This window comes from Camelina sativa, chromosome 3 (genome assembly GCF_000633955.1).
Source record: "Camelina sativa cultivar DH55 chromosome 3, Cs, whole genome shotgun sequence".
Classification (NCBI taxonomy): domain Eukaryota; kingdom Viridiplantae; phylum Streptophyta; class Magnoliopsida; order Brassicales; family Brassicaceae; genus Camelina; species Camelina sativa.
In genome coordinates, this window is record NC_025687.1 from 17,838,242 (window position 1) to 17,857,711 (window position 19,470).

The following is a 19,470-nucleotide window of genomic DNA, read 5'->3' on the forward strand; positions in this document are numbered from 1 at the left end:
CAAGTTTTAGGAGCTCGTTCGACATATATACGCTAGCTGTCTCAATAATCGCATGCCTCTTATTCTTTTTTTTTTTACAATTTACAAACAAATACAAGCAAGCCTAGAATATATATACCAATACACAATTGAAAATCCACTCACTGGAAAAACCTTGATTTAGTCCAATCTAATAGCTAACTGTCTCGATCTTCATCTTCGTTGTAGTTGAATGGTAATGGAACTGATTTGAATGCTCTGAACTTTCCAACGTTGTTCAAATGCTCATTCTCTAACCTATATATGTTCATAACCCAACAAAGCAAGAAAATTGGAAAAATGATCTTTGACGAGCAATTAGTTATAGTTTCTTGGTTAAGAAGTTACCTGAAGAAATTCCAGATACCACGTCGTATGATCTCAAGAATGGCGATAAGAGCAATCATTGTTTCTCTGTGTAAGAACGAGATATTGAAATCAAGCACAGTCTGCAACCAGGCCAACCTCAACACAACGTTTACGACCTAAGAAGACATAAACAAATTATAAGGATAATTCTAAATCAGGGTTTATACTGTTCTATCAATTTTCGTAGTTCTCACCATTGCAACATAGTAGACGGATTTGTGAGGAACAAGAAGCCTTTCTCTGAGCCAAGATTTAGATGGTCTATGAAGCAATCCCCAGTCATAAACAATGTCCCAATATGTGCCGTAAAATGTTGCCAACGCCGAGAAAACAAAGGTAGCTATTCTCCAGGCATTTCCTCTGTTAAGGCTATAAGCTGTTTTTAAGCAAACAGCGACAATGGTCAATAAATACTTGAGAGCATTGAAGCCTTGGCTTGAATCTTTCTCTTCGACTAATCTTCGAACACATTGAAGGAAACGTGACCAGTAAGGAATCACAGCGACGATAAAGTAGAATGTGCTGTATACATCGCTTGATTTGCAAGTGTTTTGCCTCTGCTTGAAGTCTCCCCAACCATAGTAACAGATGTAAAACTCCAGACTCCTCAGTGCTTGAACCTGAAAAATACGGTTCAAATATAAGTTGAAACATTTTGAAAACGTAATCATGAAAGTTAGAAGAGTGATATGAGAGAACACACAAACCTGGCTTGTTAATTGGTCTGCTAAGAAAAAGTCTGGAAGATTAACCTGCAATTTTGATGAGAACATATATATTGAGAAATTTATGGATGTTTTCACTTAGCGAAAGCAGAGGATGTGCTTGAGTAAAATACCTTGTAGAGCGGCGCAGCAATGCATCGAAAAAGAACCATGATGAAGAAGAAGCGGCTTGATCGATAAAATATGTTGAAGGGACATACGGAAATAGCTATCACCAGCTGAAATACATTGTACATAAGAAATTTGTTACAACATTAATAACAGAATGATAACATTAACATGAGATTCTTGTGGTTATTATGATTAAACGGAAGAGAAAAATAAAACAGAACTTACAGCGACAACAAACAGAGGAACAAGTTCAGTGTAGGTCTTGTAGTCATTAGTATTAGGATCCATCTCCATGTCAAGGTTTACTAGAACAGCGCAGAGAGCAAGCGTGCCGAGGCCAAAGCTTAGAAGCAGGACATGTCTGTAACCAAGCTCTGTTCCTTCTTTGAATTCAAATATAAACGGATAATTCACTCGATATCGCTTCCAAAAGTATATATTTGAAGCATACATGATCATGTGCAGAACCACAAATGCAAATAAACTGAAAAAGAAAATATACAGTTTAAGAAACATTCTTGTCAGTAAGAAACCAGTGGTTCAGTTTGAGAGCAATCTATATATGTTTTGGTTTGGACCTGTATAGAGGGAACATTGTTTCCATGTAGATTTTTTGTCCCTCTGCACCCATTATATTACGAGCATGAACAAACATGCCAAGAGCAGTCAGTAGAGAGACTGTGCAACCGACCAAAAAGCCTGAGAAAAATAATAAAACATAGTGTAAGGATTCTGACTAATTCATCATGAACTCGATTTCAATATTTTTAGTTACCAGTGGAAAACGTTATTCGATGTCTTTCTTTCGTCACTTTTGGTCTTAAGAGATTCATTCCTTTGCTTCGATTTGAACTTGCGAAATGCTCGACGAAAATAGACTCAACTCTCAACATAAGCTTGTTGATCTGTTAAAGGGTCATCAAGGGTTCGTTTTAATTTTGTAGTTATATTGAAACTAAATAATAAGTTGGTTTGTAGAGATATTGTGTTATAACCTCATCAGAGCTGGTGAGGTAGGACTTATCTACCATCTCCATGTATAGTTTTGCTGCATTTCTTGAACAAATCTGATTGAGAATAAATAGCATAAAAAACATATTAATAAGTCTCAAAAAACATATATATATTTTTTTCTTAATCCAAGTATGTTACCTTATCATACTTCTTCATGATTTTGGAAATCGCTAATGTGTTCAAGAAGCTGAATTCATCAAGAAAAGAGCATAGGTTAAATCTAACAATCTTTTTAAACTTGTTTTTGTACCCTAAGAAACAACAACATACGGTACCTGTAATTCTTGAGATGTCGAAGCTTGCGATAAAAGTCGATAAAGACATCCTTGAGCCTTTCCTCTATTTTCTTGAGATTCTCTCTTGTGAATTTGAGCTCTTCCTGGTTAGAGAGCTTGAGGACGTTTCTAATTGTGTACAGAGGAGTTTCCTGATTTTTGTTTAATCTGATATGGTCAAGAACACTTAACGCCTCTGGTACACGCTCTTTCGTTGAATCTCCACCGTTGGATCCATTTTCCTCTATTTTGATTCCCATCTCTTCAGCTAATGTCTTCCCTCCTTCAAAGTCAAACACACACAAAGACAAAAATTATTCAAACAGTGTGTCCTTTCAGACTAAACAAGTAACAAAAAAATCTCAAAAAACTCACTGTGTTTCTTCGAATCCAAGGCATTGATATCGACTGATACGGTTTCAGAGCAGCTCAAAAGAGAAGAAGGTTGATCGAGTTTGATTCTGAAAGCAATCAGAGCATCCATCTGTCTGTTCAGAACCACTGCCTCCTTCACCAACTCCTCCACTTTAGACCGGTAAAAATGGTTTACTTTATCAAACTCAAGATCTAGGGTTTTAAAGAACACAAGCTCTGACTCTCTCCCTGCTTCCGCAACTTTCAAGATGGTCGTCTCGTATTTCTCAAACCCGTCATCCCCAGTCGTTGCATGAACCAAAATGTCGTGGTTTTCGATATCCCGAGACGAGGAGGCGCGGCTGTACCGCTTTGTCAGGCCACTGAAGTTGCGGCGACCCGATAGCTTGTGTTTCAAGTCACCTTGTCTCTCTGATCTTTTCTTCGAAGTTTGGATTTCTCGAAGAATGGTTTTGAGACAATCATAATCCATGTAAGCTTGTTGCCATTCTGGAACCATCTGTGCGACATACTCGTTTCCAAACTTCATCTTTGGTTTCTTCTTTAAATTCTCTGTAGAGTTCAAGAATCCAGATCAAATTTGAAGCCTACTTTTATTTCTCTCAAATGGCCAATCATGAAAAACTCGGAGTCTACATATAACGCGTTACTTATCTATACAGCATATATAGACTTAGTTTGACATCAGAAAAATCAAAAGAGTTGAATTGAAATTGAAAAAGACATTTGGTGTGGTTGGCTCTTGGCTGGACAACTTGTTTTGTTTTTGATTCTTCCTCCTTCTTTTTTTGATAAACTGAATGGACTGCTTGTTTTTCACTAAAGAAGATATTTGTTCGGAGTGACGACGAAAATGAATAATTGCTTGATAACGCATGCACGAAAAGTATTCCCTCTAAATTAATTAGAGAGTGGGTTGTTTTCAAAAGTAACTATAGAGTGGTTGGCCGGGCCTTGTAATATTTAAACCATGTAAGCACAATTTATCAAAACAGGTAGGTAGACGGTAGTTACACTATTATGTGGGGCGTTCAGACATTATGTTCGGTCTATTCTTTTCCGATTCTTTTATTTCTAAACTTTACGATCCATACAGACACGAAAAGAAATTGGTTCGGTTTCAGTTCGGGTATCATTCGGTTCGGATAGTTAATTCAAGAACCGATTAGGAAACAAAATATTTGGATTTTCGGTTATGGTTGAAAAATAACCAAAGAATTTAAGGTATTTTTGAGGTATTTTTATATATTTATTGGTTATTTTGGTTTCAGTCCATTCATTTCCAATTTAGCCATGTTCTTTTTGTTAATCGTCGCGATCACATTAGCGACACAAATATAAATGAAGAAAAAAGAGGAGAGATGAAAGTTAGATGAGTAGAGAGTCGCTGCGACATATCTAAAGTTAAAGAAAAGAGAGAATCATCATAATAGTCAATGCGACAGACCTGAATGAGGGGAAAAAGGGAAACGAAGGAGAAGCTAAAAGGCCTTTTCTGGATCGCTCAGGTGTTTCTTCTCTGGACAGGACCGTTTTCTACTATTCTCATAAGTTTCATATATTTGATTTTACAATTAACTATAATCTTTTTCGATAAATAATTATATTTTAAAATTATTTTGGATATCGAGACCAGTTCAGTTTTCTTTTCTTAATCTAGGGTTTAATATCCAAATATTTATGTTAATTTTGCCTCGGTTCGAGTCCTTTTCTCCGGTTTGGGATATTTTGTCCAGAGCTAATGTGGATGACACACTCACTAATCATGGTGATCAATTCACTGGATAATATATGGATATACATGGTATTATTGAAACGATACATTATTGATGTGGTCCATTCCGTCGTTCACGGTCGTGTACGTTGTTGGACAATACATATTACATCATTTACAATAGCAAATTTTTCTCTACTTTTTAAAGGTTTATTAATTTTTTCTAACTTTTAAGTTTTAATAATTTTCTTTAACTTTTAAGTTTTATTAATTTTCTCTAACTTTTAAGTTTTATTAATTTTTTCTAACTTTTAATCATTTATATGTCACCTATAATTTTACCACGGATTCGAAGTTTCAAACACCGAAAAACATACCCTAAGTTGGGCAAAATTATCACTTTAAATTTTAAGTGTTAGAATTTAAAATCATTTGGCTATAAGTCCTTTTAATATTTAATGTAGAATTTTTAAAACAAAAACGAAATAGAAAAGAAAGTTCCACGCATCATGCGTCGGTGTAGATATACATAATGGATCCAACAACTTTATCATACCAAATAAGACTAACTACACATTACTTGAGGAAAAAAAATAGGCTACGTTTATGAAATTTTGTTTACATATGAAATATAATACAGTTTAGTATGTTAAATTATCCACTTAAACTTTAATTCTTCGAGAAACCAAAAAGAAATCTTTTTTTTTTGTCACTTTGAATTTTCTGCAGCCACTTAGTTGGAGATATGAATTTTTTTATCCTACCAAATAATAAAATTATTTTTCTGTTTTCCTTTTTCATTTAATATCTATTCTTGAGTGTTTTAAAAAATCAGTGTATTCTTTGAAAGAAGTTATTTCAAAGAACTCAATCATATGAAACTTAAATACAATATTAAATTACTCAGTATCACATTATTAATCTACTATACTAATCTAATAGTATTTTAATCTATATATAATAACAATCCGAATAAATGCGACCAACAATTGTGTTTTTTTCAATAGTACCTTTTGGATCTTTTCCAAAAACTCGTGATGGTTCACTAAAACGATTATTTATAAAAAGTTACAATGATTCACTTTAGAGTTGTGTTTATTGTAACATTCTTATTTTTTGAAATCAATATATATATATATATATATATATATATATTTGTCTGTTTGAATTGTTTTCATTTTTTTGACATGACACAAAATAATATAAATTTTCAATCTCAACAGTTTTTACATCTAAACTATTCTCTAGCATTCATTTTTTTAAAAGTAAAAAAATTCCTCCAATTATTGATTTAACAAAAGATTTTTAGAATGATGAATCTAATTTACAACTTATAGTTAATTTTAAATATAAAAATTTAATAAAAATACCTAGAGTTTTTTTCAACAGTTAGATGGATTATATAGTGAGTTTTTGAATTTGACCTTTTCAATATGGTAATAAAGATGTCTTCTATTTAAAATCAGTTTATATGGATTATTAGGTATAATCAAATGCAGACAGTTGCAATTTTTCGTAATAGTTTTTCGTAAAATTTTTGTTTTTATTTGTTTTTTTTTAAAAAAAAAATTCAAACGGTTGTATGTGTTCATTGTAGAGTTGTGTCTTTTCATTATATTTTATTTATATTTTTTCATCACAACTTTCGTTCTAATTAGTGTATGACGTCATTGACGTGTATCTATTTAAATAGTCATGTCTTCTGAACTCTCTTTATATTTGTCTCTTCATCAGTAACCAACAAGTTCGTTGAAACAAAATTTTCATTTTATGTTGAATCTAAATAATTGAATATTAATATCTAATATTCACAATCTAACTAAAATTTTAGAAATGATTATAGCAATAGAGAAATTTAATATGACTTAATATAGAATTTACAGTTGCGTCTATTTATCGTAACTTTTCGTTAAAACTATTTTCATATTTAAAATTTATTTTATTACGTTTTGAAAGTTGTGTATTTTAATTTCAATTTTTCTTTGATATAGTTTCACTCATTATTAAATACATTTTTAATTATAATTATTTAATAAAAATTACATTTACTCATTACAATCATTAATTCAATATTCTCAGTTAAAATCACTTTGTCATTATGATTTTTTTAATTGTAGCTCTTTACCATAATTCTTCATAAAATATATTATATATATTTATAATATTTTAAACAATATTTTTTGCAAAGTTACGTCTATTCTACATAACATTTTTTGTTTATAAGTTTACATTTTGATGGTTGGGTTTTTTTGTAACAGTTTATGTTTAATGTTTATGTATTCAAACTATTCTATTACATTCAAATGATTTCATAATGTATAGTTTTAAATTTTAAATTATTTATTTTTTCTAAAATATTTCCCCCGCAATATCGCGAGGGGTATGAGTCTTAGTACTATTTTAATAGAATACAAAAATTTGTCCTACTTTTCTGGTCTGGATACATCAACCCGAAAATTTGAACCAAACTTCTCTATGTACTCACTACTCTGCCACGGGACATTAACCACAGGTCCACAGTTATTTAATTAGCGTACAGAAAACCTGGAAATATAGATTCAATAGTTTAATTCATCTTGTTAATTAAGCGCAATCTAAATGGTCTTCAAAAGATATACTTATTTTAGAAGGGAAAATAGATATAGAATTGAATAATACAAAAATGTATATATCTTAGTTACAGCTAGAGAACAGAACCGGTGATGACTACAATATATATTGATTTTTTAATTCCCTTTTGGTGGCTTTGTACGACATCGTACATGGCTGACTACGTACGCGTCAAATATTTTTTCGTTATATCTTGTTAAATCGAAGCTTCTTAGCACTATCGTCTTTGCTAATTTCTTTTTGTCAAAGTCGTCTACGCTAATTACTACACAAAATTGAATAACCCGTATATTGTTTTCATTGGTGAATGATTTAGTTAACGTTTGTTATTGCCCCAAAAAAGTAAAAAATAAAAACGCCTTTATGAATGCAATTGAGTCGCCTTGGGAGTTCGGCTGAAACAGGTTGTTTGGATCGGGTTATTCGGTTTTTTCTGAATTCGGGCTTTTTAAAATTTCACTGAATTAACTTAAATTGAAATACGGTTCGGTTCGGACAGAACTCAGATTAATCGGGTCGGTTACCTGATTTAATTTTTCATCCGAAACTAATCTCAAATTCGGATTATTTAACCCGAATTAGAGATTTTCTGAAATCAACACCAAATAGAACCTGCTAAATTCATGTACGCTTAAAAGCTGTGTTAAAGAGTTTAAAAGCTTTAATCTACTAGTACATACTACATACCATTACAGACCATTAGAGAAGCTGCTAAACTAGCATTTTATCTAGTTTAAGCTTGCATTACATCAAAAAATCATTCCATCAACGAAAGCATGCTACTTCACATCAAAAAGTAGTCAAAAGAGCAGCTTCAAAGTCAGTACTACACCATCCATTGTTAAGGCTGCGTTCCGCATCAAAAAGGACAAAATACGCAGCTTCCTACCTGTAAAAATCATAACAAAAACAATGTTAATCAAACACAAAAAGAAAAGGCATATGAACACTTAGAACCACAATCATACCTGTCATACTATGAAGAATCATGGAATAGCTTCCTCTGGATTATGAGAATCTACAGAAGAAAACAGAGACAAGATATTAGTAAACTTACAGATATAAAAAGATTTGAAAGGATTACTAAACCTAGAGAATTTAAACTTACCGAGAGACTCAAAGAATTCAACTTCTTCCAACATCTGGGCCAAGTTTGCTACGACTGCTTCTCCTTTATAAGAATACTTTAACCATTGTTGGGTGCACAACAAAACCTCAACCATGTAAGGGGTGAGAGAACTTTTGTAAGGATCCAAGACCCTCCCACTTGTACTAAAAGCCGATTCTGAAGCAACTGATGAGGCTTGAATGCCTAGAACATCTCTAACCATTTCTGAAAAGACTGAATACTTTGAGCTACTACGTCTCCACCAACTGAGAACATCATAAGCCATCCCCAACTTATTCTCTACTCTGGGCTCAGGTTTTTCTGCTAGATATTGTTGTAACTCATTGCAGCTATCTGCATTAAGCTTTAACCCAACCACCTTGCCGAAAATTGCAAGTATCCCCTCACAACCATCTTCATCATCTGATAACTCAAAAACGTAAGACTATGGCTGAGAAGCAATGGTGTCTTCTATAGACTCTGGTGTGCTGAGCTTGCAGCTGTAATGATCATACATGTTCTTCATTACATCAGAAACTTTTGCATTGAGGTGCCGAGTCTCAATTGTGTCCTTACCATACAACTGGTCGAAGCAGAAAGAAGCAAACTTCATCTTGTTTCGAGGATAAAAGACACTAGCCACAATAACCAGAGGATTCATGTTATTCAACCCATCCCAATACTTATCGAATTTATCCCTCATTACATAAGCCTGCTTTCTGATCTCCGCATCAAAACTGGTACACTTACTCATCAAATTCCTCTCAGTGTCCACAATCTCATTGTAGCACAATGTGAAACTAACCGAATTGGAAGCAGAGAATATCAAAGTGCACTTATAGAAGATTTTGAGAAACTTTACCAACCTTGCAATTTCCTCCCAAGTCGAATGAGTTGGCGGTCCAACTCTTTTAGCCTTTGTTTTCTCATCCTCTTCCTCAAAATAATCACAGTACAACTTGTCCTCAGCTTCCATCTTTTCAAAAGCCTTCCTTAGATTCAAAGCAGAACTCAACATCAGATATGTTGAGTTCCAGCGTGTGCAAACATCGAATGGCAAACTCCCTCTACACATCTTACCAGTGTCACACCTCAATGCGAAAGACTTAAGCCTACTGAACGATGACCAAACATATTTCACTGCATTTCTAACCGCAACAATATGATGATTTGCCTTCTTCAAACCATCTCCAACAATCAGATTGAGGATATGTGCACAACAACGCATATGTAGATAGTCACCATCTTTAACTAATGCTTCTCCTCCTCTCAGCCTTAACTGATCTTTAAAAGCATCCAAAGCCTTGTCAATTTTCTTTGCATTGTCAACTGTAACTGTGAAGACTTTCTCAATCCCCCAATCGTCTAAGCAATCCATCAACTAGCCTGCAATGGTGTCTCCTTTATGATCAGCGATGACCTTGAAGCTCAGAATCCTCTTATGCAATTCCCACTCAGTATTAATCCAGTGACTCGTGATCACCATGTAGTTGTAAGAAGTTGTAGGACACGTCTATATATCCGTAACTAGAGAAACCCTTTGTTTCTCTACACTGAACAAATTCTTCAAAGTTGTCTTCTCTTGTAGATACATCGCTACAATGTCTTTACTACAAGTTCTTCTGGAGAATGTCTTGTACATCGGCAAAATATTGAAACAGAACCGCTTCCATCCTTCTGATTCTACAAATGAGAGTGGCAACTCATTGACGACTACCATCTCATTAACTGACCTTCTAAACAGCATCAGATCATACTTGATCACCTTCAAATTCCCATTGTTATCACCAGTTATAACCTTCTGGTTTTTCTTTTCCACACAATCCTTGTATCGTTTGCATCTACTAATGTGACATATCATTGGGCTAGTACCCACTGCTTTAGTATCACAAACAATCTCTGCTACACAATACATAAGCCTTTGTCTTGTATTATTTGTCATCCGGATTAGAGCAGAAAGAGGAAAGGGGTTTCAATTTGAAGGCTTAAGGTTAAGATCTAGGTAATACAAGCATGATTGGTGGCTTGCTGCTAGAAGCTAAACAACCATGCATATTTCATATTTACCTTCCAATAGCGTTTTGAATAATAAGTGATTATTTTAAGATGAATAGCATTCCAACACGTTTCTTCCTCCCATAAAAAATTAGAAATTGCTAATCACAAAGTTACCTTTTTACTACAAGAAAACTTGCACTGTAGGACTCTAATTTGTGACCATTTTTTTGTCGCAAACAAAAAAGCGACGAAAAAAATAATTATTTTACGATGAATAAACGACTACAGCACAAATAGAGGAACAAACACGTCTTGGAATCATTAGTTAGTTTTCTTGTAGTGATTTTCATGCAGGCCTAACCTGAGAATCACGAAGGTCTGTGAATATAAAATGACATATATAGTCCAATGATATTTGGTTTAAAGGGGGCAATTAATTTGCTTAGTCATTGTAAAGTTGAAAAAAATAATTCGCGCACACGATAATATAGTTGAGGAAATATGTTAATTACAGAGGAATTAATTACCTCCCCCAAGCCTTCTTGTTTTAACTTTTTGTTGTTGAGAATAAAAAGTAATAACCATTTTTTTGTAATAATAAAAACAAAAAAGCATTTATTGATCTGCATGCTTTTCGTAACGGCATAAAGCACTCCAAATACCAATGGGTTAAAAACACACACAAGAAACTAATATGGTGTCGTGCGGAGCTAGGTGGATGGTAGGTGACGGTACTAATATTTATGTCTGGCGGGATGTTTGGATCCCTGACCAACACCCTCGTCCGGCTAATGGAGGAGGTAGATTATTGCATCCGAATTTAATGGTTATGCATTTAATTAATCCGGTCGCCAGTAAATGGCATCTACCAATTCTTCACGAGTTTATGGACCCAGAAGATATTCATATTATTCGAAGTATGATTCTAAGCAAGTTTTTGAAGCCAGATAGGTTTGCTTGACATTTTTCAAAATTGGAGAAATATTTCGTGCGTTGGGGTTATGAATTGGCTAGGGAGATGGTGGCGGAGGTAGAAATTGGCCCAACTTGTACGGTTTTAAGAGCCCAAACATGGAAACTCCACGCTCCACCTAAAATTAAACACTTTTTTGGCAAATTGCCTCTGGTTCTTTTCTAGTAACGGATCAATTGGCTCATCGAGGGGTTCAGTGTGATAGTAAGTGTAAAAGGTGTGATTTAGACTGTGAGATAATCAACTATGCTCTTTTTGAGTGTCCTCGATCGCGTAAAATTTGGGAGGCATCTCCGATTTGGATTTTTCCAGGGAGTTTTCCTCATGATTCGGTGTTTTCCATTATTTATAGGCAGGTTTCTTCGCATTTGGATACTCAAGATCCTCTTCATAGGTTACCTTGGATTTTATGGTCGATTTGGAAGGATAGAAATAAAAAAAAAATCAAGACACGCAGCTTACGCCTGACGAGGTCATCAATCAGGCGGTAAGTGATCAGGATTTTTGGGAAGATGCTCAGGCTCAGGTAGTGGAGTTGCCTGGTAATGCAAATCTGCCAGAATCTCGGGTCCCTTATGTTCCTTCGATTCAGGATATTTGCTGTCAGACTGATGGTTCCTGGAAAGAATCCGACCCCAATTCAGGTTTGGGGTGGTGTGTGATAATGGAAATGATAAGACCCTTTTGTTAGGTGCTCGATGTCTTCGGCGAAGTTCTTCCCCGCTTCATGCGGAGTTAGAGGCCCTGATTTAGGCAATGGAGTAGTGCTTCGCATTGGACTGTGCAGAATTGGTAGCGATGATTCAAGCTCCTGAAGATTGGCCGCTTTCTCAAATTTGTTAGACGACTTGCACATGTTGAGGGCAATCTTTCCACTTTTCTCCTTGATGAAGATTCCTCGTTCCTCCAATCTAAGGGCGGATTGCCTTGCACGATCGTCTAGATCTTTAATTTCTGCAATTTTATTTGTAAACATTTACCCATCGGTTTGGGCAACTAATCGTGGAGTTATTTTTTTTCTAAATAGTGTTTTTGGTTGAAAAAGAAAAAAACCAATATTCTCTCTAATTTAAAACTACATTCCACCAAATTTCTTTATAAATATTTCCTTTTCCTAATACATTATTTCCTTTTCCTTATATATATATCCTTTTTCTTTTCCTTTCCTATAAAATATACTACTTTTTAACTGTCTAAAGAAAAAGAATCCATAACTCTTTCTTATTATTACTTGTCAAAGGAGTTTTCCAGAGAACACTACATACAATCAGCGAGGAGAGTCACTAGTTTCGTTTCTTTCTACGAATTTAGATTTGATATATTTGAAAAGGTTTCACACTGAAGGTTAAAGTTACGATCTAGGGTTCTTCAATTCTCTCAATTTTTCTGTTTTTGTTTTGAGGTTCGTCTGTCACTGCATCCTAAAGCCCTCCACGATGAATTCTTGAGACATATCGATCCTCTCGAAACAGATGGAATCATTATCAATGACTCACTGCGTTGTCCGTAACAACAAGAGATTAGCACAATCTAGGTATTCTCCTTACACTAAAGAGACCAACCTTAACAATTATGAAAAGCAGAAAAAGGAGGCTGTGCGACTCGGAGTTGACCTCTCGCTCTCTGTGGCTGAAGCAATGTTCTTGTTATCTGATAACATGCGTTCTATGTTACTGTTTTGTCTTTGGCTATTGAAGTATGCAGGGAACAAGGACATTAACGCTCCTGTGGTAGGAAGGTTGTTTTGTGTTATCCTATATGTGTTTGAAACATATATCAAATAATCAAACCTAAGAATGGAGTCTATCAGGAGGATGGTGGCAAATCAAACCAATGGGGACTGGTCGTAAAGACTGGCCAGAATTTTACGTTTGGAATCAGAGAATTGGATCGGTTTGTTTTGATTCTCAGAAACAGAGAAAGCTCTCTTGGTGGAGTAGTGAAACCATCTGATTTTGAACATTACAACCAAGAGCTAAAGAAGCTAGAGGAGACGTTGAGGTCTTCCAAAGATGTTTCAGCAGAGGCGAATGGGTTTGCGAGAGAAGCCATAAAGTCTAACATTCTTTATTTGTGGAAGTCTCTATTTGAAACATCACAGCCCAAGGTGATAAACCCTAGGACTAGAATTCTTGAGATGTTTAGGCCTCTCTTTAACCAACCAAGGGAGGATGATTGCTCTAGTCTTATTGCTTCTTTACACATATGAATCAGAGTTTCTTAGATTCGATGATTTTTATATCTACGTAGCGATGACAGCTATTTTCAGGTTTTATCCAAACTTATGTTTTTCTTTTAAAACAAAAAAAAAATCATGAGTAGAAGAAGCATCATTTAGTACGGTGAAGTACTGTATATCTAAATAGTTACATTGCTTTCAATTTGTAGATCTTTACATCTAATTATGTTGTTAAATACTCAACAAAACGTAAGATCTCGTCTATGGAGACATTGTACAAGACAATCAGTAGAGGTATGGATATGGTGCACGAATGTTTAGATTGAAGTTTCAATTATGAACTGATTGTGAAAACTGGAGTACAAATTTCCAATTTTTACAGTTTTACTTAATAATCAAAAACATAGCAACACACTAAAAGAATGCAAACACTGGAATAAGTATAGTTATATTGCCATGACTAGTCGTCCTCGTAATCAGAATTAGCATCGCTCTCTCCACTGCTAATTGAAACCTCTTGTCCAATAGTCTTCAAGGGAAAAAGAACAACCTTATTGATTTATTGGTACCACCGAAAAAAAAAAAAACATTCAGTTTTAATGGTTCTTTTTTCTAGAGAAATGTGTAAATGCACTAACCCCATCGCAATCAATGTTGATAGCTTGCTCTTTCATGGGTTTAAGAGTCATCACAGCGCAATAAACTTTGACATTCAAGGAGAAGATATACCTAGTTCTTTGTATGCTATTGGAACTTGGTTGGGTGAGATGTACCTAAGTCCACAATATTTCAAACAGTGTCAGAAAAATCATTAAGAGATCAGACTGGAAAAATCGAAATCACAAAACACAATCCACACTTGATGAGAGCTCAAAGTGATCTCGATGAATAGCAGCCTGTACCTCGTAGTTATTTTGAGGTACTTTGAACCTGCGATATATGTGTGATATATGTGGCTATGGAATAACTATGCGATATATGTGTGATATATGTGGCTATGGAATAACTAGAACCCTGAATACTAAGAACATGATTACTGGTGTTACTCATGTAGTTACTTTTATTAAAAAAATAAGAAAAAGATGAGAGATAAAAGTAAAAAGAAGAGTAACGCTTTTTGCTGGAGTATTTTGAGAACGTTGTGAGAAATGTTCCTCGACACGTGGCGTTCATTTATTGGCACATATTTTTAAAAATAAATAAAAAATAAAAATGTGTAATAAATGTTTTTTGTTTTGTTTTCTGAGCAACATTTACACGTTCTGGAGTAAAGATGGTCTAATGTAAGAACACAAAAGATATAAGTAAACTAAGTTATATTAGAGATTCCTCAAACAGCTATCTTACAAGCTTGTTTGATCAGCTTCATGCAATATCACCACAAGTGATTTGCCATTGAATCAATCCTAATCTACCCAATCTTACCAGTACAACAACAACTATGCACATTCGTATATTCACTCACAAGCAGACCCAAACAACTCTTTTCTTTTGCTTGATTCTAACTCACACTTTTCTCTCTACAAAAGTACTAACCCTAATAAGATGAACTTCCTTCCCTTATATAGGCTTCAACAATCTTCACAACACTCTTTTTTGTCCAGTAAATACTACAGTGTTTCATGTTCTTCACAGCACCTCTCTTTACCTTATAGGTCATGAGAAGTTTTCCATCATCATGTTGATTTTAACAACCAACTTGTAGCCTCCAACAAACACTAGTTAGGCTGACACCTTTTTCGTCCATGCTCTTGCTACAGCCGAATCTGCTCTCCATCACCATACTCGATGTGTCGCACTGTCTCCAATATACCACCCTGGCAGTTGACACTTGAACTCTTCCCGTTTCGTCTAAAGACCTTCAGACATGGCTTGTAAGTCTTATAGACATTCTGTTTCTTCAGACTCATCACACGATCTCTCCTGGGAGCATTAATCAAAACCTGGAACAGAACATCCAATCTTCTATCTTATGAATCTACACATAAAAAAAAATCATCAAATTCAATCAAACAAACATCTTCTAAAAATATGTACCACTCTGAAGACAAAATCAGGATTTTCCTCATGTAATAAACTTACAGCTTTTGCAGCTTGGTTGGCCACAGGCCACTGATCGTAACACTTTCTTTCCAGTCCTTGATGATTCGTCAAGTCAAAAACTTGCAGAAATGTAGAAATTCCACTGATATTGAGATTGTTTTGCTCTTCTTGAAGAACACAATCTTCTTCAGAAACTGCTTCATCTCTTTTTCATCAGAGAGAATTTTGTTATTCAATTCACCATAGACCTTATTGTAGCACAAATGATGACCTTCTCTGTCCCGTCCGTACATGATTAGGAACTCATCACCCACAAGGTTATCATCCTTAAAGGAATCCCTTCATTTATACATAATTATATATATATATATATATATATATATATATACTAGAAAATGGTTATAAAATCAAAGTTTTGTATGTAAAATAAAATTTTCATTAAGTTATATATGAAATGTACATGATATTATTTATATATGCCTTAAAGGAATTTAAATATATGCATTTATAAGTTTATAATTATGAAGTGTGTTAAAAGAAGGACAATTTTTGCAAATTGGTTAAAATAAGTTTTGGTGTTAAATTTAGCACATCATTTCTAAAATTCTAAAAATACTACATAGTATCATACTTTTATTCTCATACTCTAAATACTAAACCATATATCTTCAAAATTACACCCTATATGTAAAATATAAAATTCAAACCAAAAAAATATAGATAACTATTGGAAATGGTGTAAGTTGTTTTTGGCATAATGACAGATGGAGTAAGGGTTACAGGAAAATAGACATGAGGTATGATTGGTAACTCAAACAATACCAATGCGATATAAAAGTATTCTTTCTTTTGTACAGGTTAATCTACTTGTTAATTTATACAAATTTTAACGATTGACATATATCTTTGATGAAAGTATTGAAGTTACAATATGTATATATATATAATATTTTACAATAGGATGTTGTAAAGTTTGGGAAGTGATTCCAAAGAGGAATAAAGAATTATGTGATCTTTTGACCATGTATATATGCATTACACGGTAAAATTAGGCTCGATTTTTTTTATCAATATGCAAAGTAAAATATTTTTTGTAATGGGAATAAAGAACTTTTAAAAACGAAAAACAAAGAAAATTTATGAAACATAAACTTAGAAATATATTGTAGTTGAAGATCAGAGGACTTAAAAGGAGAAAACTAAGGGACTTACAGCTATAATATAATGAGTGAATGTTTAAAGCAAAAGAGATTGTGCTTTAGGAGTCGAGCTAGGGTTATCTTCATCGCTAAAAACTTTCAACTATAGTTTGAAAGTTAAAAAATCACTTTACAAAACAATGCAAAAACTTTAGATCATGACTATCATTAAACCTAATCTTTTGAAAGAGGCTAATAAATATTACAAGACACTGATATCAAAAAAAAAAAATTGACATGGCTTTTTAAACATTTCTTCAAATAGTTATAGAGAAATTAATCTTTTAATCATCATATTGCAAGACATCATGTTTTTTTTATGAAGTTTGTAACATACATCATCATACTGCAAGACATCATGTTTTTTATGAAGTTTGTAACATAAGGAATTACATTGACACATTATTCTGACTAAACACATTCATGGCAAGAAATACAGTTATAAAGCATATTAATTGTAACTAATTCTGTCATATGCATTATTGCAACATGAACGGTTTGAGAAAAAGAAAACGTCCACCCATAATGTCTTAAAGGTAATTGATTGAGCGAAGTAAAAGTAACCTAAAGAAACTAAACAAATAAAATGTCCTAAATTAAAAAAAGGTATGTAGACAATTTAGTTTTAGATTAGCAATAATGTGTCTTTTTATTTCATTAAAATTGGAAAAAATAACACATGTTAAAAAAATAGAGTGGTGCCAAATGACAATTTCTCATAACTCTACTTTATTATAGTTTAATTTATAGTAAATATTGACATGTGAAACCGATAAAAATAGTTTAGTAAGTTACGGTTGTACTAAAATAATCAGTGAAGAATTTATGAATCATAAAAACAAAACAAAATAAATATATGCTTTTAAAATAGATTAATTTTTCTTTAACAAAAATAAACTATAGAGATTTTGCTATGAAATAATATTAAATAAAAAATTAAATATAATTAAATATTTGGTAGACGAAGAGTAAAGAAATTTAAAGGAAAATTAGTGAGGAATTTAAAAATCTTATAAATAAAAATACACGAAATATGTTTTTGTAAAATGGATTACCTTTTCTTTTTACCAAAGTAAACTATATAGATTATTGCTATTAAATAATACTAAATAATACAAACAAAAAATAATTAAAAATTTGGTATAGGAAGATAAAACAAATGAATACTATTCTAAGTAAATAAATTTAAGAGATCAAACTTGAAATTAATGTAAAGTACACGTGTCGCAAAATTAGAACACCAAATGTCGCATCGATATGCAAAGTTAAAAGAAACTTTGTCATATTATATATAAAAGATAAAAGATAATTTAAGATTTTGTAGAGTAAGATAAGAGAAACAAGATATTCACCCGCAGTATACCGCGAGGCTAAATTTGTTTTAAAAAATGCAAAATGTATTTTGTTTGGTAGATTAACTATATCTATGTAACTAATTTTTGTATTTCTTAATTGTACAGTATTTTGCATCTATGTAGTGTCCAATTTCTATGTTTTAGGTGTATACCATGTATTTTTTATAATATAGGAAAAAGATATCATAAAGTTTCTTAAATATTTAAATCGTCGAGAAGTGTCTTTTTAGTTTTCACTGTAGAGATAGTAGTATTTTATTTAATTATATTGTAGTTTTTCAATAATATCAATACAATATAAATGGCTTTCTATTTTTGTTAGTTTCATATATAAATAATCTAACACTTTAGTATATTATGTGTGCAATGAAAATAAAAGTAAGTTAGTTTTTTATATGAATTATACTAATTGTTTACTTTTATAAACTTTAATTAACTGATTAAAAATATGTGTATCAAAAATATGTTATCTAGAGCATCTCTCACTTTTGGTAAGTATAAAACATATTCATCAATTTTTTTAAAAGTGTATAATGTATAAAATTCATTTATAGAATTATTAATTTACTGATTCTTAAGCAGAACCATAAAGAAAACTCTTAAGCAGAACCAAGAAAATATATTGATTTATCAAGATTTAATTTTTATTAATTTATCACTAATTTTAACTTTAATTTATAGACATAGTTTAAAATATAGAGTAAATTCTTAGATAAAGTATAAAACATTCATCCGTTTCATTGTTATCATACAATTTATTATAAATTTCCAAATTATATATTACCAAATGAAGATTATAATGGAAAACCAAATTGGTGGTAAAAAAGGAAAAATGACAATCTACATATTTAAAGTAAAAAATAATTAAAGGAGAAAATCTTCTTCAATTAGATTCTGAATTTGATATTATTTAAAGTAAAAACTAATTATAAAATTTAATGTCAATGACATTCCTTGTAAATTGGTATGAACTTCAGGATTTATTTCATAAATGTCTCCAAAAATGTATATATAGATAAATACTATTCCAAATAAATAAATTTAAGAGATCAAACTTGAAATTAATGTAAAGTACACATTTAGCAAAAATAAAACGTCAAATGTCGCATCAATAGACAAAATAAAAAAAATCCTTGTCATATTATATAAGATATATATATATATATATAATTTATCTTAAATTACTGTTTTGTCACATAAACATGCGATTTGTAATAATAAAGTTCTATATTAGTGCCAAACTATTAATAAATCCTCGTAAAATATATTTTTATACTGTTTTATAGCTGCATCTCATTTCTCATACCACTGACATTCATTATTCTATATTACAATTTAGGAACCATTTTAATTTTTTTAATCCCATTTTTATTAACAAATATCCAAAACCAATATAAAGAAAAA

The 19,470-nt window shown here is 32.5% G+C and overlaps 2 protein-coding genes across 3 annotated transcripts; one reads left to right on the top strand and one right to left on the bottom strand.

Annotated features, from left to right (window-relative positions):
• LOC104777463 (phosphate transporter PHO1 homolog 8) lies at nt 38–3,696 on the bottom strand. Of its 2 annotated transcripts, none has more exons than XM_010501724.2 (12): nt 2,888–3,696; nt 2,513–2,795; nt 2,376–2,424; nt 2,219–2,290; nt 1,999–2,128; nt 1,802–1,922; nt 1,449–1,707; nt 1,226–1,330; nt 1,095–1,139; nt 582–1,007; nt 367–503; nt 38–276 (listed from the first exon to the last, which is right to left on the bottom strand). In XM_010501724.2, exons 1-12 carry the CDS (start codon nt 3,414–3,416, stop codon nt 177–179), a joined length of 2,256 nt encoding a protein of 751 aa, XP_010500026.1. In that variant the 5' UTR covers nt 3,417–3,696; the 3' UTR covers nt 38–176. The 2 variants fall into 2 exon arrangements, with proteins under 2 accessions (XP_010500026.1, XP_010500027.1); XM_010501725.2 differs by having other exon boundaries at nt 2,513–2,792; nt 2,888–3,416.
• LOC104777465 lies at nt 12,763–13,499 on the top strand. Its single transcript, XM_019242416.1, has 2 exons — nt 12,763–13,028; nt 13,172–13,499. The coding sequence occupies exons 1-2, from the start codon at nt 12,763–12,765 to the stop codon at nt 13,497–13,499; spliced, it is 594 nt and encodes a 197-aa protein (XP_019097961.1).

Bases quoted from the DNA above. Each gene is read 5' to 3' on its own strand.
- LOC104777463 (XM_010501724.2), bottom strand. From the start codon at position 3,416: ATGAAGTTTGGAAACGAGTATGTCGCACAGATGGTTCCAGAATGGCAA. The intron at 1,923-1,998 runs GTAACTAAAAAT...TATTTTTCTCAG, and splicing joins TCGAATAACGTTTTCCACTG to GCTTTTTGGTCGGTTGCACA. The intron at 1,008-1,094 runs GTTTGTGTGTTC...CGTATTTTTCAG, and splicing joins CAGACCAATTAACAAGCCAG to GTTCAAGCACTGAGGAGTCT.
- LOC104777465 (XM_019242416.1), top strand. From the start codon at position 12,763: ATGGAATCATTATCAATGACTCACTGCGTTGTCCGTAACAACAAGAGA. The intron at 13,029-13,171 runs GTTGTTTTGTGT...GTTTGGAATCAG, and splicing joins AACGCTCCTGTGGTAGGAAG to AGAATTGGATCGGTTTGTTT.